Here is a 24,383-nt window from a genome sequence, read left to right as displayed (position 1 = left end):
AGACAAGTTTTTCACTGTACCTCGGTACAAGTGACAATAATAAACCAGTACCAATACCATATGTCTCGTACATCTCCTTTAACCTTTTCCCCTCACAGCTTGAACCTATGTTCTTTAATATTTGACATTTCCACCCTGGGGAAAAGACTCTTAACTACTTACCCTATTTTATATACTTCTATCAGGTTGCCCACTCAGCGTCCAACACTCCAGAGAAATAACCCAAGTTTGTGCAATCTCTCCTGATGGCTAATACTCTCTAATTCAGACAATAGCCTGGTGAACCTCTTCTGCACCCTCTCCAAATCCTCCACATCCTTCCTGTAATACAGGGACCAGAATTGTGCACAAAACTCTCAATGTGACCGAACAAAGGTTTTATACAGCTGCAACATGACTTCCTGACTTTTATACTCAACAACCCGTCTGATGAAAGCAAGCCTGCCACACACCTTTTTTATCACCCTACCCACTTGTGTTGCCACTTTCAGAGAGCTATAGACTTCTCCCCAAGAGCCCTCTCTATATCAATGCTCATAATGGTCCTGTCATTTACTGTGATATTTCCCTTTATATTTGACCTCCCAAAGTGCAACACCTCACACTTGTCCAGATTAAACTTCAACTGCCATTTCTCTGACCCTTCATCAGAAATGGGAACTCTTTTCCACAAGCTGCCCGTAGCTGCAAAGCGTTTAATTTTAGATTCCAGCACCTGCTGTTTTTGATTTTTAATTAAATCTTACAGCTGCCATGGTGGGATTTGAGTTCGGCTACCCAGACTGGTGAACTGGTAGCTTAATGGCTGGGTTGGCACTGTACTTTTGCTAAATCATACTTCAGCCTGATTAAATTGAAATTCCTTCAATTTAGAACCTTTAATCCAGATCTAATTTGTCTCTTTTTCACAACTATATTTAATCTAGCTGGGTTCTGATCTGAAATTCTCTCCCACTGCAAGCTTTTCCTCTTGCTAGGTTCACTCCCAGAAATTAAGTCTAGCATTAGCCTCTCTCTTATTTGACGTATTTGGCATTGCTTAAAAGAGTTCTCTTGATTGTGTTTCAAGACTTCTGCTCTCTGGATATCCTTTACTCTGCTAAAGTTAACCTTGAAGTTCCCTCCTGTAATTGCCTTGTTTTTTATACACCTCAGTTACCTGTGTATGTATTTGCTCTTCGATCTGCCTCTGTTTGGAAGCCTATAGTAATTTGATTTGCTCCAGTTTTGTCCCTCAGTTCACCAATATGACTTCAGTTGTTGATCTTCTGAGCATATCTTCCCTCCATATGTCAATATCTTTTCCTTAACCAATATTGCTACAACACCTCATTTTACCTGCCCCTCAGTCTCATCTGATAATCCCGAAATCAGCACAGCAGAACAAGTCAACATTTAGAGATCAATACTCTAATTAAAGTTTGCAAGGTTCTGAAGCATTTAGTGGACATTTTATTTATTGGTGTACCTTTAAGCAATATTTTAGTAATTGCCACAATATTATACAGTAACACTCCTATCTGTGTTTTTATTTCCTGGTTTCCTTGCAGTAAAATATAAACCATTAAGCACTGCTGGATTGCTTTGCTTCTATTGGTTTCCTCTGGCTTCCAAACTCATACCTCTGCCTCCCATACTTGCTTATTAATCACCTACCTTTTTCAAACAATTTTGTCTCATTCCATTCTGAAACTGCTTCCCATTGCCCTGATAATTGAGTTTAAAACCTCCCCAAAGGCACCAGCAAACCCCACAAGGGCACCGGTGCCAGCTTTGCTGAGATGTCTGTCTATATTATACAAGTACTCCCTCCCCCAGAGCCAGTTTCAATATCCTGGGGATCTCAAGTCCTCTTCCTACAACACCTCCTTGGCCGTGCATTCATTTTTACTTTCCTCCTACTTGTCTACCCATGGAGGCGTGGCACTAGCCTGATCTGGAGATGGAAATCAGAGGTTCCTCACCACATCTTGAACAGCAGCTGAAGAGTTCTCTGTCCAGTGCTCTTATAACTCAACTTATACCAGTAACAATGAATTAGATTTTTTCGTTATTATCTTATTAATTGTGGCTTACAAGGTATTTATCATTAAAACGGTCATAGACGGCAGGAACAAGCCATCCAGATTTAATACAGCTGATCTTGTGGATGTGGACTTTGATAAGGCATTTGACAAGATACTACATATTAGACGTCAGTAAAATTGAAATCATGGGATTAAAGGAACAATGGTGGCATGGATACAAAATTGGCTAAGAGATAGGAAATAAAGGTAGAAGTGAATGGGTGTTTTTCAGAACAGAGCGACAAGTTCAGTTGTCTTCCCCAAGGATCAATTTTGCACCCATATCTCTTTCTGGCGTATATTAATGACATACAGAGCATAATTTCAATGTTTGTTGCTGATGTAAAACTTCAGAAGATAATCAACAGTGCAAACAATACTAAGAGCCCAGAATGGTGGCACAGTGGTATAGCTAGTAGAGCTGCTGCCTCACAGTTCCCGAGATCTGGGTTCAATCCTGACCTCCGGTGCTGGCTGTGTAGAGTTTGTATCTTCTCCCTGTGACTGTGGAGGTTTCTTTTGGGTGCTCTGGCTTCCTCCAATGCCCCAAAGACATGCTGGTTAGTAGATTGATTGACTACTGTAAATTGCCTCTGGTGTATAGGTATGTGGCAGAATCTAGGGGGAGTTGTGAGGAGAATAGGTTACAGAGAAAATTAGTGGGGAAATGGGATTGCTCTGTAAACCAGCATGGACACAATAAGCAGAATGACCACTTCCCACACTGTAAGTATATGTATGAGGATGTTACGATGCTGGCGAAATGGATAGACACATGGAGATTCAACTATAAGGAGAGGAGTGATACATTTTAGTGGGCAGAATGATAGACAATATAAACTATGAGGTTAAGACCTTATATAGGACAGAGGGTTCTGTGGGTGTGCATAAACAAGGGCAAGAAAGTGTCAAAACAAGTTAAGAAGGCTGATCATAAAGTACCCAGGATCCTTCCTTTTATAATTAGAGATACAACACTACAAGCAAGGAAGTTATGCTGAACCTTTAGAAAATACTGTTGGATTCCAGTTGGAGTATTCTGTTCAGTCCTGGGAACCACACATTTGGAATGATGTCAAGGACTAACAGAGGGTCCAGAAGAGATTTATGAGAATAAGAACAGCATGAGACACTGCAGTTATAAGGAGGGATTGGAGAAGTGAGGCTGTTCTTCCTAGGGAAGAGGTTTTAAGGAGATTTAAGAGCACTGTTCATAAATTTCAATAAATGAAGGTGATATTTTCCCATTGGCGGCACAGTTTCAATACTGACGTCTGATGCTATCTGTGTGGAGATTGTATGTTTTCCCTGTGGCTGTGTGGGTTTTCCCCAGGTGCTCTAGCTCCCTCCCACATTCCAAAGACATGCAGGTAGGTAGGTGAATTGGCTGTTGTAAATTGCTCCTAGTGTGTAGGTGAGTAGCAGAATCAGGGGGGAGTTGATGAGAATGTGGGGATCTAGATCAACTAAGAAAGTGGGCAGAGGGATGGCAGATAGAATTGAACTCAGACATGTGTGAATTGATGCATTTTGGGAAGATAAACCAGGCCAGGATATATTCACAGTAAATGACAGGGTCCTGGGGAGTGCTGCAAAACAGAGAGACCAAGGGGTACAGGTACATAGCTCCCTGAAAGTGGCGACACGGTCAGACAGGATGATGAAGAAGGCATATGGCACACTTGCCTTCATTGGTTGGGGCTCTGAGTACATGAGTTGGGATATCGTATTACAGCTGTACAAGACGTTGGCGAGACTGCACTTGGAGTATTGCACGTGGTTTTGGTCTCCATACTACAGGAAAGATGTGATTAAGCTCAAGAAGGTGCAGAAAAGATTCACAAGGATGTTATTGAGATGGGAGGGCTTGAGTTATAAGGAGTGACTGGGCAGGCTAGGACCGTTTTCTCTGGAATGAAGGAGGCTGGGGGGGGAGGGGAACCTAATAGAGGTTTATAAAATCATGAGGGGCATAGATAAGGTGGATGGTCACACTTTTTTTCCCAGCCTAGAGCAATCTAAAACTAGAGGGAATAGGTTTAAGGTGAGAGGGGTAAGATTCAAAGGGGACCTGCGGGGCAGGGTTTTCACACAGACGGTGGTGGGTATATGGAATGAATTACCAGAGGAAGTGGTAGAGGAGGATACAATTACATTGTTTAAAAGACATTTAGACAGGAACATGAATAGGAAAGATTTAGAAGGATATGGGCCAAATGTAGACAATTGGGACTAGCTCAGATAGGCATTTTGGTTGGCATGACAAGTTGGGCCGAAGGGCCAGTTTCCGTGCTATACAATTCTATGACTTTATGACTCAGAAGAACCACAGATTTAAGATAATCAGTGAAAGACTGCAAAATAACATGAGGACACATTTTTTACTTATGCCGCAATTTGTTACGATTGGAATCGACTGGCTGAAGGGGTGCTGGAAGCAGATTCAACTTTAAATTCCAGAGTTAATCAAATAAACATATGAAAAAAAAAGGATAATAGTATTATGGGAATGCACAGTGGAGTGCTCTAATTGTATAAGCTTTCAAAGTACTGACTCCAGCATTCATCGAAGGGCCTTCTTCTGCAATGTTTCAGTACTTCAACCTTCATGACTTCACAATGTCTTAGAGAGTTTTAAAACCAATGCTTTTTGAGGTTGCTGTTGTAGGAAAACACAGCAGTCAACCTGATAATGGCAATATTCTAAAAATAGCATTGAGCAAGACGATCAGCATTAGGTGGTGTTTGAGAGAAAAATATTGAACAATGAATTAAAAGCTGCATAAAAGAGTGATAAGTCAGTGGTTCTAAAGGCTGGTAGAAATTGTACAAAACAGAAGCTGGCAGGAAGTGGACCGAAAATAACAGCATGTCATCAAAAGTGAAGTTCCATGTAGACTGATAGTAACAGAAACAAGCTCCCAAGTTTTTCATAGAGGTATAGAAATTCTGACATCTCAGAACTCTCCCAATTCTGCTGCAACCTTGCAATGTACCACCAGATCTCCTTTATTTTCTGACTTGATCTATATTTCATGGATATGTTGTTCCATCTTCCTAAGTTTTTTTAAGAACTCCTTCAGATGATGGAATAGAGTTGTGATATTAATGTCATATGACTTAAATCAATTTATATCAATTAGTATTATTGGTTAAAACAATAGAGGTGGGAATTATGTGAACACATGTCCTTCACAATCATAATCCTGGGCAATTTCTTCTTAGTTTGCTAGATAAATGTACTTTGTCGATAAGTTCTTGATGGATCATTTTAGCACAGCATGGACTACAATAATTCTGCAATTGTTAATCCTGAGGTAAATTAAGTACTGGGGATCAAGTTCTTCACAAATCAGTTAAAACATACAACATGAACACCACATTCTGGAGAGCACAGATTTCTGACAGCGGTGTCAGCAGACCACGAATCAACCACATGTGCACAACAAAATAAACCTTCACAACGCAAATGATACTTGCTTTAAAAAGCAACAAATTAGACTTTAGTGCAGCCAACCAAATTACTGAATGACTATTAAAAACCCAAGTTAAGTTGCACTTAATGTCAATAACACTTACCATGCTAACTGATGGCTATTAAGAAGAAACAATGAGGATTTACACACAGTTTATGCAGAAAGGCAAGCTAAGGCAGTGCTTAGTTTTCCTTTGGGAGACTTTTGAGGGGACCAAAAACATAAAATTGCCACTAATAGGGATAATGTCTGCCTTTTCAGTGCTAAATAACTTCCATTGACATTCGGCACTCAGTTTAAGTGCTTTTTCTAACCATCACTGTCAAAATTACTCTCCTGGACGAATAGGGTGATTCCATTACTTTGGTTCCAAAATGATTGCACATAAATTACAGCAAGAACTATGAATTTCAAAATGCAAGGACCATACATGCTTTGCTAAGCCTAATATCAAAATGCAACACATAGTTTAAACCCAAGAACAAGAAACAAACTGGAAAATAAAACCCACAATTTTACTTTAGAACTTACATGGTAGAGAGGCACTGTGTTGCTTTCAGGCAGTGGAAAGTTCAAGATCTCCTGAGGAGTGGGTTCAAGTCTCACTGGGGCTGTCAGTACAGAGGGACTAATAGGGTAGCTGGGACTACCCGGGTTCTTCCTCCTTCTTGATCTCCTGCCTGTGTCTCTCTTGCTGTCCCTCTGTGTCATAGGCTCCTCTTGAATGATCAGAATCTTATCATCACTCAGATATTGTAGAAGTGAATCCTCTGGGTCAAATGAGGAAAGAACCAAAAAGCGGTGAGTTCACTTGCAAATGCATCGAAACACACAAGCTTGTACAACTATGTTAAAGAATCACTTCCTTTAAAAGGTCAGGCAACCACAAGGCAACATCATTGCAGCCCACAACCATATGATCTGAGCCATGTTAGGAGCCACCCAATCAAAATATATTCCATTACACCAAAAACTGTTATTTTGGAGACACTGGTAAAGTTACCACAAAAAACAAAGTGTAGTTTTAATTTCTGTCATGTTGTTCATGAGAAAACAAAATGTGGTTTAAGCAAGCTAGAGTCTGTTTTGTAACTATTTTGTAACAGTGATATCATATAACACCTACATGACACTGATCTATTTTAGGCACTGCCCTAACAGTAATGTAAACATTTTTAATGTTCGATTATATGAAGAAAATCCTAAGTAGTATCACAAACTGTGCTTGTTTAGATATATAATGTATAACAAAAACAGAAAATGCAGGAAATGTTCAGCAGGTCAGCAGCATCTGTGGAAAGAGATATTAATATTTCAGGTCTGTGACCCATTCTGATGAAGTGTACCTGAACCTGAAATGTTAACTGTTTCCATTTCCACAGATGCTGCCTGGCCTGCTGAACGTTTCCTGTACTTTCTGTATTTATTTCAGATTTCCAGCACCTGCAGGTGTATTTTGCTTTTCTTGTGCTTGTTTACAGATTTACAAATTAATTCTCACCCTTTAAGGCATTTTAGTGGAGATTGAATAGGGCCCAGGGATTACAAACACTGGTTAATTCATGAATGCTCCTCACTTTTCAAAAGGAAGGAACCCTGCTACATCTCATACGTTATATGTCATTATATGTCCCGCATATATGTCCTGCATACAGAGGACATATTGTCCTCATTATATGTCCTGCATACAGAGTGAAAATGTGTCCATAAGTCTGCATACAGTGAGTTACCTGTGCTGTTCAGATACTGGGAGAAACTCTGAGGGCAACCCTGGGACATTTTCCTCTGTTTTCTTGTTGCAGCAGAATAATCTGAGGCGTGAGGATCACTGTACAGTGTTATCAACGCACACACCCACCCACACATATATATATCCTTGGGAAGCTGGTGGTAAGCTACCTTCTTGAATTACCGTAGTCCTTCTGGTGAAGGTGCTGCATGATTTGGACTCAGTAATGATGAAAGAGCAATGATTTATTTCCAAGCCAGGATGGTATGTGAGTCGAAGGGGAATCTCTAGGTGGTGATCATAGAGTCAGAGCCACATAGCAGGAAAATCTGCACTGCTGAATCTGCACCAAACATCAAGCACCAATTTACACCAATCCTACACTTATCCCACTTTATTCTCCCTACATTCCCATCAACTCCCCCCTGCATTCCACCAATCATCTATATATTAAGGATAAGTCACAGTGGCCAAGTAAGCTACCAATCCACACATCTTTGGGATGCGGGAGGAAACTGGAGTACGTGGAGGAAATCCACCCAGTCATAGGGTGAACAAGCAAACTCCACACAGACAGCACAATTGAACTTGGGTTGCTGGAGCTGGGAGGCAGCAGCTCTACCCGCTGCACCACTGTCCTTCTTGGTGATGGAGATTGCAGATTTAGGAGACACAAGACTGCAGATGTTAGTATCTGGAGCAACAAACAATCTGCTGGAGATACGCAGCGGGAACCTGTGAGAGTAATGGAATTGATGATGTCTCAGGTCGAAACCCTGTGTCAGGATTTTGACCCGAAATGTCGACAATTCTTTTTGTCCCACAGATGCTGCTTGACCTGCTGAGTTCCTCAAGCAGATTGTTGTTGCAGATTCAGGAAGTGTCATCAGAGTAACCTCAATGAGTAACTGCAGTGCAATTTGCAGAGGATAAGGACACAGCTCAAGCAGCACAGAATTGGCCTTCCACACTTAATGCTTAAAGGAAAACAGGGAAGTCAAAAGTCTGGGTCCAGCCATGGCAGGAGATGGTGGTGAGGGATTTGCAAGTAAGAGAAACGCAGTCACAGTGACTAAGGGTAGGATCATATTAGCAATTAGGGGCCAGGGGCTGTTTGAAAACTCAGCCCAGAATTGGGGCAATTGTTGCAAGGGTTTGGTAGGAGATGATAAGGCTAAGAATAGCAGAGATGTGGGGAAGGAGGCAGTGGGATAAATCAGGAGTGCTTGAAGGAGGGAGAGGGGGTGGTGTTGGGAGGATTGGCTCAGCATTCAGGATCTGAGGGTTTAGAGGTTGAAGATGATTGAGTCGGAGAACGTGGGAGGGAGTCATCAGAGGATGACAACATGAGAGAACGGAGACAAAAGATAAGTATTTTAGTTGAAGAGAACTTCATGGAAACAGGTTTCCAGTCCCAGACTCAACAGCTTGACATCCGCCCAATAAGGGTCTGTGAAAGCCACTCACTAGACAGGCAACGTGAGCCATCCAAGGGAGTATGGATCAAAATCACACGTGATGTCCTGACCTGTGTTGGATCCTACTGGACATGTCTACATCCCATCATGCATTAAAGCATCAGATGTGCAAAAACATGGAAGGAATATCACAGTTATTGTGGAACTCACATTAAGTGACCATTTTTTAACAATTATTTTATTGAAATTGTAGCATATAGCACTTGATCACATTGTGCTACATCATACGATTTCTGTGCCCACAGTTCTGGCATGAAGCTTTGGGTAATCTCAGCTTTGTCTCCACCATGTGACTTCTTCACGAAAATCACACTGCTGGCCTAATGAAGTTTTAGTATAAGAAAGTAAGAAATAGGAACAGTGGTGGGCCACTTGGGCCATTGTACTTGCTCCACCATTCAATAAGATCATGGCTGATCTTTCAACGGACTCACTTTCTTATGCTAACCCCATATTCCTTCATTATTTTAACATTCAAAAACCTATGCTCTCTATCTTGAAAATGTCTGGTGACTGAACTTGGGTAGAGATTCCAAAATTTCGCCATCCTCTGAATGAAGAAAGTTTTCTTGTCTCTATCCTGAATGGTTGAGTCCTTATTTTGAGATTGATCAGTTCTGATCTAATTAGATAGAGAAAGAGGCTCAAGGGGCAGAATGACCAATTCTCATTCTTATGTTAAAGCTTTAATTTTGAGTACATCAATAATTTATAGAGAGCTTGCCTTACCAGGACTGAAAATACTCAGCTCATCACATCATCTACATCTAATTGTGTCTCAAATACTGTCAAGAACTAGTGAGGCCCTTAGTAGCCTTAGGGCTATGAAAACAAAGCATAATAAAAAAAATTGCAAGGTCAAGATAAATGTAGGAATTTTTTAAAGATGTATTCACTCCATTGAAATCAAGCCCATGGAGGACATGGTTTTAAAATCTTGAAATCAAACCCACAAGAAGCAAGGCACACGATCCTATGGAACCTACTTGTTGTGTTAGGCTTGACATTTTCCTTCTCCAGCTGACTGACAGTTTTTCTCATGCTCACTGACGAATTAGTGAAGTTGCAGTCTTCTGCATTTTGCTTTCTACTGAAATAACTGACACAACGTGAACAAAAGACTGAGGAGACTACAGAGACAGATGTAACAGCTGTTCGTCACAAGGAATAATTTGTGTAATTAATACAAAAATTAGATTATGAAGGCACTAAGCTCATTATCAATTTATCATGAAAAAATACCCAAGGAAGTTGATTTTAAAAAATTATGAGATAAAATATCAATGTTTAAGGGAGACACATGGGTTTGAATTCTCTGAAAGCTTGTGTCATAGTTCTGGGTTATTGATGGCAGATGCAGGTACTCCAAGAAATTATAGCGTGAGTTAATTATGCAATTATACATCCCACTTCATACTTTGCTCTGTAGAGACCTTGCAAAACAACTGAATAGCTAATTACAGTAAGCCTGTCGTTTTCCTTCCATTATAAACAATGGTAACGTTAAGTTTGCAGAGGCATTAATTGCAACAAATGTGACTCCATCAAACAGGAAGGACTGTGAGCACTTCCTTCAAATTCAGCGGCCCAGAGAAATTTGTGTCCATTTTACATTTGCTCCACAACAATGTGCAAGTCAAGCCACCATCCAATAGGTCTACAACAAAGCCAATCCCAATGAAGACCAGTGTCAAACAAATCTGTGCCATTGCCCCAGTACCTTTCTCAGTCTTCCTTACTGCATTGTTGTCCCTCAACTCCAACAAACTTCCAGCAAGAGTGGAGGTAACCTTCAGATCTAATGGGGAACTGTTCGACCTATAGTGACCACACTCCAGAACCAAGGTCACTTAAACTTCTATAGATGTGCTGTTGTATGCAGATGTTGCTTGCATTTGCACACAATCAGAGGCCAAAGTCCAAGCCATCATTGATGTTTTCATTGAAGCATACAAGAAGGTGGACTTGCACTCAACATCCGCAAGAAAAAAGGTCCTCTACCAACTTGCTTCTGTTGCACCAAACTGACTATAAAGGTTCATGTTGAGACCCTGCAAAATGTCAACCACCATCCACATCTCAGGAGCAAGCCTTGGTGAAGGCAGATATTGATGAAGAAATTCATCATTACCTTCTATGTGCAAGCATAGCCTTTGGTTGATTACGGAAAAGGGTGTTTGAAGATGAAGATCTGAGACCTGGCACCAAATTCATGATCTACTGGGCAGTAGTGATCACTGCCCTCCTCTATGTTTGTGAGACTTGGACTACCTCCAGCAGACATCTCAAGGCACTGGAAAAAGACCGGCAGTGTCTCTGCAAAATCACTGGAACACCAGTCTAACCAATGTCAACATCCTCACCCAAATAAAAATCCTTAGCGTTGAGTACCTAATTACACTCAGTCAGCTATGTTGGAAGGCCATATCATTTGTATGTCTGATGTCAGACTCCCAAAACAGACACTCTATCCTGAGCTGTGTTGTGGGAAGAGGTTACCAGGTGGACAGAGGAAAAGATTAAAAAATGTGCTTAAAACCTCCTTGAAGCATTGCAACATCTTCTCTGACTTGAGGAATTTCTGGCCTATGACCACTCAATGTGGAGATGGAGCATTTGGGGTGAAGGAGGAGCAAAGTGACAGCTACTTAGAGCTGTACAGAATGGTGCAGAGTTTAGTACATCGTTACAGTAGTTTATTGTTTAAATTAATAAACACTTATAATTGCCTCATCAGATGCCTTTCTTTGTTATTTTGTGGTACAGCTCTGAGACTGCAAAATGCAAAGCAGGTTTCTGATTCCTCTCCTTAAAATTACATCTGAATGTGATATGTAATGTAATGGGCATCATTAATCATTTGTACTGTGATGATGACCACCAGTGAGCACAATGTACCAATTAAAATTTGGTCAATAAATTAGAAAGTACACTGGGATTACCTGACTGTTTGAGCAATTGATGACTAAAAGCCTCCACTCTGCCTACTGTTTGTATAACTTCCAGAGGATATAGGCGCTTGGGGTGTGGGATGGTGGTATTGGGCAGAGGGTTCAATTTGCAGAAGTAAAATCAATATAGAAAACCAAGCAGATACAAAGCCTGACCTTATGGTGAATCAGCTCTTTTAGTTTGATTTAGTATTTGGTTAAGCCCAGTATTTAACCTTCAGATACAGGCTTTATATATTTCCAGCCCCAAGTAGCATTATGTTGCCATGGGTTTTATTCTGGCATCAGCTGGATTAATCTTAATTTACTGCAATACTTGCTGCAGTGAATTCTAATTTATTTTCATAAAACTGTTTTGTGAAATGCCACCCAAAGATCAGGGAACTCAATGGTCCAATTTACAGGATTTGGTGTCAATATTGCAATTCCAGCAAACTTCAGAATATTATTTTATCATTGTCAGAAATGCTACAGTTTTATACATGAAAGCCTTTGCTTATTTACCATACAGTGCCTCGGTACCTTAGGAGATCTGCTAATGTTGCATAATATATTTTCAATGTATCATGACAATACCTACAAAGTCAAATTTATCAGAGATGACCATAAATTGATACTTATAAATTTCCTGCTTAAAATCCAACTCTCCTTGTGACCACAGACCCTTAATGTCACCCCATCCTCACATGGTCTCAATTTAATGTGATCTCCAGTCAACCCAGCAACTTCTCCTGATGCTTTCCCTCATCTCCATCTTAAAAGGGTGAGGCCTTACTCTGAAAGTATGCTCCTAGTTCTAGATGCCACCACAAGAGAAAACATGCTCTCAGAATCTATCCAGCCAAGCCCCCTCAGAGCCTTTCTGTTTTAATAAGATTAGCACTCATTTTCCTAAACTGTAACCAGTATTGACTCTAAACCACTTAACCTTTCGTCATAAGACAATCCCACATTTCAGGAATCAATCTGGTTGAACCTTCTCTCCATCGTCTCCAATGTAAGTATACCTCTTCTTAAAAGAAGGAACTAAAAGGCCATGTAGATTTGGTCTCACCAATGTCCTGTACAGTTCAAACATGCTTTCAGCAGTCCTCTCAGCCTAGATGCCCACATTCTCATCAACTCCCCCCAGATTCCACCACTCACCTATGCACTAGAGGCAATCTACAGCGGCTAATTAACCTACCAATCTGTGTGTTTTAGGGATGTGAGGAAACTAAAGCTCTAACATCCTGTGCAGATTTTGTACTAACAATAGGGAGAATTGCATCCGTGATCTCACGTGTCTCCATTGGAAGAATTTGCAAATTTAACATGGACAGTATCAGAGGTCAGGATTGAGCCCAGGTCGCTGGAGTTGTGAGGCAGTAGCTCTACCAGCTTAATCGTTGTGCCACTGATTCAACATACCCCTAGTAGATTAGTTTCTCAGTACCCTGAAAGTCACCTAAACCTAACAATCTTAGAACACTGTACAGAAATCCAGCTGCTGGCTCTGTCCATCTAGTTAATCTCCTCAAGCAAGATTCTGGATAAATACTGACAGACCCCACCTTTCCTTCCTCAAACATAAACAGGAAACGTTCCACACAATTCATTTACCTCCACTATCCGATCCAGGGCTGTTGCCTTCTGCAGGGGAGTGCTGCTACTGCAGAAATGGATGGCGCAATGAAGGGAGGGGGCCTGGGAGAGTTTGCAAGAGCTCAGAGGGAGCTGGGCAGGCTGGTGATCAACTGTGCCTGCAGGAGGCATGTTCTTTTCACTAGGGGCCATGAGGATCCTCTAGGCAACACAATGGCACTCCTGTCAGTAAATTGCCAGGAAGATCTTGGCAAAGGAATAAGCTTTTTGGCGAAGCCTGATTTGCAGATGAAAGCCTGTGCCCACTCTGTCTGTTCCTGTGGGCAGAAGGAGGAGCATTCGACATTCCCCTCCTTGAACCATGAGATTAGCAGAGACTAGTGGCAATGGCCCGAAGTGATACTGAGACTAGCAAAGTGAGAGTGACTGCGACCCTGACCTTCACAGAGGAAGCATGAAGGCATACATGTAAGCTTATATCTGAGATTGTAGGAGGTCACAAATTTCAGTGAAAACACAGGCTGCAGTTGGAACACTGGCCCTTTAAATAGCATGGTTCTGGGAAATGTATTTTTTTCCTGAGTGAGAAAGAACTGTTGCTTTTCCAGACTAGTAAAGCTAAAAATCTCCTTGCAGATGAATGAATGTTGCTTGAGGCTGGAAGAAAGATGAGAGAAAGTGAAATCTCATTGAAAGATGAGGAAACAAAATTCCCAACCAGGAATCTGAGCCTGGGTTAAGCTAATTTTCAAAAGCACAATGTGGCATTTTACAATGTTTTGTGTAGTAATCTCTAGCCATTTGTTCTACAGTTCTGCAGCACCAACAGACCACAAGAGTTGGCCACCATCTGTGAGTTAACTAGGCAAAATTGCACTTTAACTTAACTCGATGCACAAATATAACTGTGCACAAATATACCTTCATTTATAGAAATTAAAGAATAAAAATAACTCATTGGTGAGGCAGTATATAAATAAAACAGGTCCTGGCATTTACTATGTATTCTTTAGATATTTTATTGCTTCTGAGGCTTATTTTGCAGTTGAACTACATCTCTGTCACAACATTAAAGGTCAATATAGCACGCTGAACAGAAATCTTACAGTTGTGTAGTTTAATGACAGAGAGTCAAGGAGATGTTTAAGATATATTTAGACTTGAATCTTGCCGATGCTAACAATAGATTTTTGCTGAAGTTGAGAGGGCAAGTTTTCCTTTGCCCCATTGTTGGGGAATCAGCATTCCCAGGTCGCAGCTGAGACAGGAAGGCATTATGTCAATATCTGCTTCCAATATACGCTGGAATTTTCATTGATGACATAACTGGGCTTACATTTGTCCAAGACCCTGGCTCAGCACCTAAGCAGGAGCAAACATGCCATGATTCCGGTCTCATTCTATGATTGATCTTCTCAACCAGCTTAGGAGCATCTGAGAGAATTGGCTGACTCTAGACAAAATCAGACAAAAGATTTATTTCAAGATCCCCCTTTCCTCCCAGGACAACTCAGACCCACTTGGATGCTGGTAGCCAAAAGCGGTTGGAAGATCTTCACCTCAGTTTTGTTTCCAGATTCTTTGCCACATGGGTTAAGTCACATTTAGACAAAGAGCTATAACTTTGAGACTTCAACCATGACAAGTGCATTAATGTGTTAGAGAGGGCCCAAGATAAGTAGTGAGGATGGCTCCAAAATTCACAACTCTAAGTCGTGAGGAAAGGGTTTCAGAAATGATGCACAAGTCAGCAGACTATTGGTCATAAGTTTACGACTATTGGTCATAAATCTGTTGCCGCTTAAACTGTATGGAACAGATCTGCTGATTATGGAAGCCAGCCAGCCAGCTTGAGTCTAACAAAGCAAATTGTGTTAGTTGTGAGAAACGAAATTAGCAGTTAGGAAGATCTGGGAGGCTAAGAGAAGGTGGATGCAATTGTTTGTGGAATTCCTTCATAATTTCCATCAACTTCAGCAAGATTTCACCACCAGACATGTGTTTCCTTACACTTCTTTTTTCATTATTTCTAAGGGATCTCTCCCTTTGTGACTCCTGATCCATCCTTCTGTCCCCACCAACCACCCCTGTCTTATTGAGGAGGTGTAGGATTAATAAACTATAACTGTATTGATATCTTAAGACGGATGAGAATTATGGCTGCTCGAAATACTGATTTAAAAAGTGTCCTTCAGGCCAGAACAGCCACACCACTGCTTACCTGGGCTGGGTGCTGTGTGGTAATTGCTGTGTCTGGAACTTAATTGGATTCCCATTATGCTTGACTATGGAGATGATGGTCAATCTTAACGGGAAATGGGAAGGCTGTCTCAAACAATGAAGGTGATACCTGCCTTTGTCTCACCCAATTGCAAAATGATTAGCTGAACCTGTGGTGTGAGGCTGCTCTTTGTCCATCTGCAGTAGCCCTTTGTCCGTTTCCTGCTCAACCAAGAACTCCGGCACCTGACTCATTAAAGTGTGCGTGACAATACCTGTATAAATCTCTGTCTACCCCTTTGTACTAGGAGAACTCGGGAAGCGACTCTTAGTGAGTGCTGAAGAGAATTCTCCTAGCAGTGCACTGCTAATAAAGGTATTTGTTCGAATCGACCTCGTGGCACTGTGTTATTTACAGCGGACGGATAGGGAAATTGATTTTGGGACGACATTATGACATTTTCTCATACAACTGCAGGATTTGCAACACCTGTCCTTTCACCTCATTCCTTCCCACCATCCAGGGACCCAAACAGTCTTTCCAGGTAAAGCAGCAATTCACAGGCACTTCTTCCAATCAAGTAATACATTTAGTGTTCAAAATATGGTCTCCTCTACAATGGAGAAACTAAATGCAGATTGAGTGATTGCTTTGCAGAGCACCTGTGTTTATTTTACAGGAGTGGCCCTGAGTTTCAGGTTGCCTGCCACTTAATTCACCATGTCACTCCCACTCTGATCTTTCTGTCTGTGATCTCCTGCACGGTTACAATGAGGTCCAATGTAAGCTTAAGGAACAACACCTGATCTTCTGTCTGGCTATGCTGCAGCCTTCCAGACTTGACATCTAATTCTCCAACTTCAGGTAACTGTAACACTTTATTCTGCATTCTGTTTTCTTTTTCACTGCCCCGATGTGTTTATGCATGTAACAGTCTGTCTGGATGGCATGCAGACAAAAGCTTTTCACTGTATTTCAGTGTATGTGACAATAATAAACAAATAATAATAACTCACTCTTTCTTTTTGTCTGTATCAGAATTGGCCAATTCCGCCAGTCATCCATCTGCAATTCTGACACATTTTTTCTCTTTCTATTAGTATTGCCTGGCCTGCAGACCCTCAGCCTTACTGTTGGCTATACATGACACAGAAAAAGCAGCAAAATCTGATTCTAACTGCAACATTAATCTATTTGGTCTCAACTCATCAGAGATATTCCTTTTCTTCTATTCAACATTCCCCTTCTTTCTCTGCAACTGAAACTAACTTGTTTTCTCTCTTTCCCAGTTCTGATGAAGGGCCCTGGACCTGAAACATTAACCTTGTGTCTCTTTCCACAGATGCTGCCTGACCTGATAAGGCGTTCCAGCATTTCATGTTTTTATTGCTTGTGGGACCTTCTTACATTTGTTATATTTAACATGATCTAACTTTTACTCTAACCCATTTCTTATTCAGTCAAATGTCATTTGGAAGTGGATTTCCCAATCCTACCTCAGCAGCGGAACACGACAGACCACCTCTTGCACTACCATGGACTTGTCTCTGATTGTGTTCTTCTTTTGCACTGATTTCTTGTTTGGGACAGCCTTTGTTTTCTTCACTGTATAGTGTATTTTATGTATAAGTTATGTTCTGTGTTTTGTCTGTACCTACAGTATGTGTCTGTGGTGCTGCAAGTAAGCTTTTCATTGTACCTGTACCTGATAAGGTACATGAAACTTGTGCACATGACAATAAACTTAGCTTGACATGACTTGACAAAGCAGCTTGATACAGTGGGAAATGTTTGACCCTGCACAGGAACCTCTGCCTGTTCTGATTTTCAGGAATTTTATGCATGCACCATGTATGAAAATTAGGTGCTGAAGAGGCAATGTTGAGATCTTTTCCCCAACTAACTGTGATTATGTTAGAAGCTTGCACACCAGCTAAAACTGGCCTGTCTTAATTCAGGTCATGCATGCAGCTCTCAAACAGAAGGTGAGTGATAACTCCAACCATGACTGGCCCATTGTGCAGCTTGGGAGTACTCGAGAAACAGGGGCAGCACGTTGTTTTTCCAATAATCACCTCAATAGCTTGGTCAAAGAGATGGCCATCTGGGGAAATGTCTTCTACAGACCCTAGGAACCTCTCTGACTGAAATTAATGGGAGAGATGTAGCGGCCAGGGTGCAGATTGCCAGGAATTTCCACAAGGGCACAGTGGCACAGTTAGTAGAGCTGCTGACTCACAGCTCCAGTGACCTGAGTTTAATCCTGACCACCAGTACCGTTTGTGAGGAGCTTCACATTCTCCCTGTGACTGTATGGGTTTCCTCCAGGTGGTCAGTTTCCTCCTACTCCTTTTGCCACCTCTGTGAAGGAAACCGAGGGTTTTGGCCTCTTGCCGACTGTTCTTTCTAGTGCTGAAGGTCCCAAGTCACTACTTCTGAAGCACCTGTTCAGAAGGCTCCACCTCAACTTTACTCAAAGCATCCCCATGTTGTAGCAGTGTGCATTGCTGACTCATGTGAACTCTCAGTAACAAATCTGCAATTAATTCATTATCTCCTTAATCGAGATTTCTTTTTCCTGCTGTTCAGACATGGTTTGGCAATGATGCAGCTCTACAAAACTCTGGTTAGACCACACTTAGAGTACTGTGTGCAGTTCTGGTCGCCTCATTATAGGAAGGATGTGGAAGCTTTGGAAAGGGTGCAGAGGAGATTTACCAGGATGCTCCCTGGTTTGGAGAGTATAGATTATGAGGAAAGACTAGGTGAGCTTGGGCTTTACTCTTTGGAGAGAAGGAGGATGAGAGGAGACATGATAGAGGTGTACAAAATATTAAGAGGAATAGAGTAGACAGCCAGCACCTCTTTCCCAGGGCACCAGTGCTCAATACAAGAGGTCATGGCTTTAAAGTAATGGGTGGGAGGTTCAAGGGAGATATCAGAGGGAGGTTTTTCACCCAGAGAGTGGTTGGTGCATGGAATGCGCTGCCTGGGGTAGTGGTGGAGGCAGATACGTTGGTCAAGTTCAAGAGATTGTTAGATAAGCATATGGAGGAATTTATAATAGTGGGATATGTGGAAGGAAGAGTTTAGATAGTCTTAAGTGAGGTTTAAAGGTTGGCACAATATGGTGGGCTGAAGGGCCCGTATTGTGCTGTATTATTCTATGGTTCTATGGTTTCTGTTCAGACCCATACTAAGTATCGCTTCACATATTAATATGTACATATGAAGCAATCCCATAGGAGAAGCATCAAGTGGGTGACGTGAAGTGACTGATTTAGCTCCTATGAATTCTGTGTGTTATGGACACATGCACGTGAGGCAAATGCAAAGGCCCAATCGAATTTTTCATTTTGCGTGAATCATCATACAAGCCACAATTTGATATCAACAATAAATTCTTGCCATAAGTTTTTAGGCTGTGCTTGAAAAACATACACCCTGTGGAAGGATTTTCAGGACATGGACTTCCGGACTAAGCTGACCTGGATGAGAGACTGGATGCAGACCCATCTAGTTGGCTACTTTCTGCTCTAACTCCATCTACATGTTTGCAGCTGACACCACCGTAATGGAGCAAAACTCAAATAATGATGAGTCGGAGTACAGGAAGGAGATAGAGAGCCTAGTTACATGGTGTCATGACAACAATCTTTCCCTCAATGTCAGCAAAACAAAAGAGATGGTCATTGACTTCAGGAAACAGGGTGGTACACACACTCCTGTTTGCATCAATGATGCTGAGGTCAATATTGTGCACATGTGCCTGTTGACCCTCACCAATTTTTATCGATGCACCAAAGAAAGTATCCTATCTGGATGCGTCATGGCTTGGTATAGCAACTGCTCTGCCCTAGACTGCAAGAAATTGCAAAGAGTTGTGGACACAGCTCAGCACATCACAAAAACTTGCCTACCTCCCCTCCATGCACTGAGTCTACACTTCTCGCTGCCTCGGTACAGCAACCAACATACCAAAGACTCCTCCCCCCCACGGACATTCTCTCTTCTCCCTCCTCCCATCGGGCAGAGGATACAAAAGTCTGAAAGCGCATACCACCAGGTTCAAGCACAGTTTCTATCGCACTGTTGTAAGACTATTGAATGTACGATAAAATGGACTCTTGAACTCACAATCTACCTCATCATGGCCTTGCGCCTTGTTGTCTGCTTGCACTACACTTTCTCTGTAACTGTAACACTGTATTCTGCATTCTGTTATTGTTTTCCCTTGTACTACCTCGATTTACTGATGTGATGAAATGATCTGTATGGATAGCACGCAAAACAGAATTTTTCACTGTACCTCGGCACATGTGACAATAATAAAGCAATTTACCAACTTAGATGATTCCCTATCACCCTTTCAGAGCAGTGGGATTCCCTTCAGCGACATTCATCTCTCATCAAGCACCACAACAAATACCAGGTTAATTGATCTGTGAGGTCTTTGTGTCTGCCTATTGGCTGCATCAGAATGATTATAGTACATTTATATATATGTGTTTTGGGTACCGTAAGAACTGGCTTGTATCATGGGGTATGACTGATGCATCATTGTACCCAGAACACTCACAGTTCACTTGAGAGTTACTTGCTTCAATAAAGGCTGTGCTGCACTACCTCTGCCTCAGACTGAGTGGCTTTGCTGGCAGCAGCATTAAAGAAACCCACAGGCACTACAGTGAAGAATAAGAAATTTGTGTTACGTGGTTTTAGGAGGTTTTCAGTGAGAAAAATTTTGATTTAGTGCAGGCCTTCATTTTTGATCAACTGATGTCCAGAGAATGTGATGAAGAATGGAGTGCAGTGCACAGCTGATACAGCAAGGGTAAAATGGAAAGCAAAATCTGATGTAAATGGAAAGGTTGCACACATAATCTTGTTCAACAGGCAACATAGCTTAGAAAAACAATAGCAGGAAGTTTGCTACTCCAGGCAAATGACTAAAATGATGTAATACAGTCACATTACATCACGGCAAGATTGTCAAGAGCAGCGTATAACTTCTTGCATTTTAAGTTGTACAGAATAACAATGAAACTTTCAGTATTGAAACTGCCTATTTGACACTGGCCCATGCCAGCACTTACGCAACAACTTTGCCTCCTCACATCCCTCTTCATCAGTCAACAGTGGAACTTTCATTCCTCCTTCACCCCCACCCCCCGCTACATTATTCTAGTTAAATGCACCCATGCTAATCTCCTTGCCGTGGAGAGGTCCACCTTCCAACCACATTTTGAATAAAATCTTTCTCCTAAACTCCCTATGGGAGTTCTTAGTGATGATCTTCCTTCTGAATTCTCTATTTGTTGCCAATAGTTTAGTCTCCTCCACAAATGAAAACAACTTCCCTGCATCTGTTCTGCCACTTCCATATTTAGAATCAAATCAGAGTAAGTCTGCACTAACCTGTGGAACTCCGACTACATTCAACACTGTGCATTGGTAGCAGAGCTAATTGGATTATGCTGTGAGGTGCTTATGTACAGCTGCTGGTATGACATGACTTCTCAGTAGTGCAGTTCCATGCATCTGGCACCAAAAAAATAGCACTAACACAATGCATTGAGAGGAATAGGTGATACTCTCTCCTCATGTTGAGAATTGTCATCCTGTTGTGAATACTCTAGTCAACAATCTGTTGAGCAGTTGTTAATAGTAGTGTGTTGCTACTGTAATTAATTTAGGGAAACACAATTCCAAGGAATCATCTACATTTGTTTTTTTTTTGTTCACTATGTTCAAATTTATGTTGGGGGCTAGATCTTCAGGTAACTGGAGAGCTGCTTGTTGCTTACTTGCCCTTGCACCATGCTTTTCCCTCATGAGGCCCTGGGCAAAGTCTTCCACTGGGAAGCTGGCTGCCAACAGATCAGTGATGTACCAGGAATGTGACTGACAGCACTGCCAGAATGGCCCTGCCCACATGCTCATCACCTGTCAATGAGAAAGTACTTGGGAACTATTGAAAAATAAAACTATTATTAAAAAATACACTTGAGAATTGAAACAAAGCTAAAGGAAGCCTGATTAAAATTATTTGATCTAATATTATACTGTGAAATAAAACACAACTCGCATAATATTTTATCATATCCACATTCTATTATGGAAAGTCTTGAAAATATTACTTAATTTATTAATTTGTCAAGAGCTGGACATCATAGGCAACACCAGCATTTATCACCTGTCCCTAAGTTTTTTGATGATGTGATGTGACCAAGAAGGTCGATTAGGACAGAGCAGTAGACGTGTTCTATATGGACTCAGTAAGGCCTTTCATAAGGTTCCACATGGTAGGCTGCTCTGGAAGGTTAGATCGTATGGAATCCAGGGAGAACTGGCTAATTGAATACACAATTGGCTTGATGGTAGAAAGCAGAGGGTAATGGTGGAAAGTTGTTTCTCGGACTGGAGGCCCGTGATTAATGGTGTGCCTCAGGTGTCGGTGTAGGGCCCATTGTTGTTTGTCAATGATTTGGATGAGAATGTACACGACATGGTTAGTAATTTTGCAGATGACAGTGAATTAGGTGGTAAAGTGTATAGCGAAGAAAGTTATCAAAAATTACAGGGGATCTTGATCAGCTGAGGAAGTGGGCCATGGAATGGCAAATAGAGTTTAATTCAGATAAGCATTGCATTTTGGAAAGTCAGATCAAGGGTAGCACTTTCACAGTGAACAATAGGGCCCTGGGAGTGTTGTAGAACAGAGGGATCTTGGAGCTCAGGTTCCCTGAAAGTGGAGTCATAGGTAGACAGTGTGGTGAAGAAGGCTTTTGGCACATTGGGCTTCATCAGTCACGGCACTGAGCACAGAAGTTGGGAGGTCATAGTGCAGTTGTACAAGATGCTGGTGAGGCTGCATTTAGAGTATTGTGTTCAGTTTTGGTCACCCCGCTACAGGGAAGATGTGTATTAAACTGAAAGAGTGCAGTAAAGATTTACAAGGATGCTGCCAGGGATAGTTATAGGGAGATATTGGATGGGCTAGGACTTTTTTCCTTGGAGTGTAGGAGACTGAGAGGTGATCTTATAGAGGTGTATAAAATCATGAGGTGCAGAGATAGGGTGAATGCACTCATTTTTTTCCCAGGGTTAGGGAATCAAAAACTTGAGGGCATAAGTTTAAGGTGAGAGGGGAAAAGATTTAATAGGAACTTGAGGGATAACTTTTCAACCAGAGAGTGGTAAGTATGTGGAATAAGCTGCCAGAGGAAATGGTTGAAGCAGGTACAATATAACTTTTAAAAGACAGTTGAACGGGTACATGAATAGGAAAGGTTTAGAAGGTTATGGGTCAAACGCTGGCAAATGGGACTAGCTTGGATGGGCATCTTGGTCAGGATGGACCAGTTGGGCCGAAGGGCCTGTTTCCATGCCGTCTGACTCTATTGTCCTTGTGACAATCATTACAGAAGGTGTTTGGCAACCTAGTCATTTCATTCAACAAAAGAATAAGAAATATTTAGAGTGAACACTATTTTGAAGCAGAGAAAAAATTCCAACTAATATTTACCCCTCAATCAGTCTCAAAAATTGATTATCTGATCATGATCACATTACCGTATGGTAGAGCCTGTTGTGTGGAGAATTGGATACTACAGTTCCTGCACCATAACAGAGGTCACATTTTAAAAGGACTTCAAATGCCAGAGGCATTTTCCACATCCTGATATTATTCCAGACTGTATTCAAAGGAATTCTCTCTTTTCCTTGATTTACTTTTGAACACTCTGCATATGCAAATCAATTAGGGTGATCAATTTTGTTCTGATTAAGGGTCCCAGAATTGAACCATTAACTCTGTTTCTTCCCAACACAAGATCAAATTATAAAAATCTTTAAAAGGTAAAGGCATATTTATCAAAGAAACCACTGCTCACATTGCAGCCACTTCTGCCTAAGTGAACAATAAAATACTACTACTTCAACTCCACTGTACAGGGAAATTGGCCAGATACACTTCAGTACAGAACATAACAGCTACATACTACATTCCCATTTTGCTGCTCTCTTACCCAATCTGTTATTATTTTCCCTCCAGATTTGCTCATCTAAGTTCCAGTTAATGACTCACTCAGCTTCAATAGATATTTATGAGAAAACATTCCATATTCTAACAACCTATTTTTTACGACAAATTCCTTTCAACCTCCTGTTTCTGCCTCTGATACCAATGCTAGTTTATGCTATGTTGTTACTAGTTCAGAGACCAGTGGGATGGGGGAATCCTTTAATATCTATACCGACAAGCCTTTTCATAATTTCAAATAATTTCATTAAAAACATTCTTAACCATCACTGCTCCAAGGAATGTAGCTCAATTTTTTTGGCATCTCACCATAACATAATCTGCTTGTCCTGAGAATCAGCCCAGTGAAATTTTGATAAATAGTTTTAAGTCCCTGATATCTTCTAAAAAGAGGCAAGCAACTGCAGTGCAATCACATCTTACACAAATACACCATCATTCTTGCTTTTGTATTGATCCTCCTGGATGTAAAACACAAATCCCAGTTGTCATTTTATACGTTCTTTCACAGCATTCCTATTTTTAAAATTGTTTTGGATTTTACAGCACAGTAGGAGTGTAGTGTTTCTTCCCTGAAAAATATCTCTTAGATGAATGCTCACTTAATCCCATGACCCTGTCATTAAGATTTTGTTTCTGGGGTGAAATACTTTTCTATATACTTGCAGTAGAAGGTTGGCTATAAAAGGCGAAATAAGGAGGTGATCCTGGAGATTCTGGTATAGAGGCAATATGGATCACAGGCGTTTGGAGTGGGGACAGGGAACCACACAGACTGTATTTGGATTCTCACCTTCTGGCTCCTACCTCACAGTTGAGATTTAACTATATAGC

General features: G+C 41.3%; 1 protein-coding gene across 2 annotated transcripts in view; it reads right to left on the bottom strand.

The window, feature by feature from the left end:
• Window positions 1-24,383, bottom strand: part of si:ch211-26b3.4 (connector enhancer of kinase suppressor of ras 2) — a 563,588-nt gene that overhangs the window by 176,181 nt on the left and 363,024 nt on the right. For both annotated transcript variants that reach the window (XM_052021060.1, XM_052021061.1), the window contains exon 12: window positions 6,074-6,312. In XM_052021060.1, coding sequence (XP_051877020.1) covers window positions 6,074-6,312 — 239 coding nt within the window. The remainder of the gene's footprint in view (window positions 1-6,073; window positions 6,313-24,383) is intronic.

This window comes from Pristis pectinata, chromosome 8 (genome assembly GCF_009764475.1).
Source record: "Pristis pectinata isolate sPriPec2 chromosome 8, sPriPec2.1.pri, whole genome shotgun sequence".
Taxonomy (NCBI): domain Eukaryota; kingdom Metazoa; phylum Chordata; class Chondrichthyes; order Rhinopristiformes; family Pristidae; genus Pristis; species Pristis pectinata.
The sequence above is the reverse complement of the archived record's forward strand: the minus strand, read 5'-3'. Positions and strand labels throughout refer to the sequence as shown.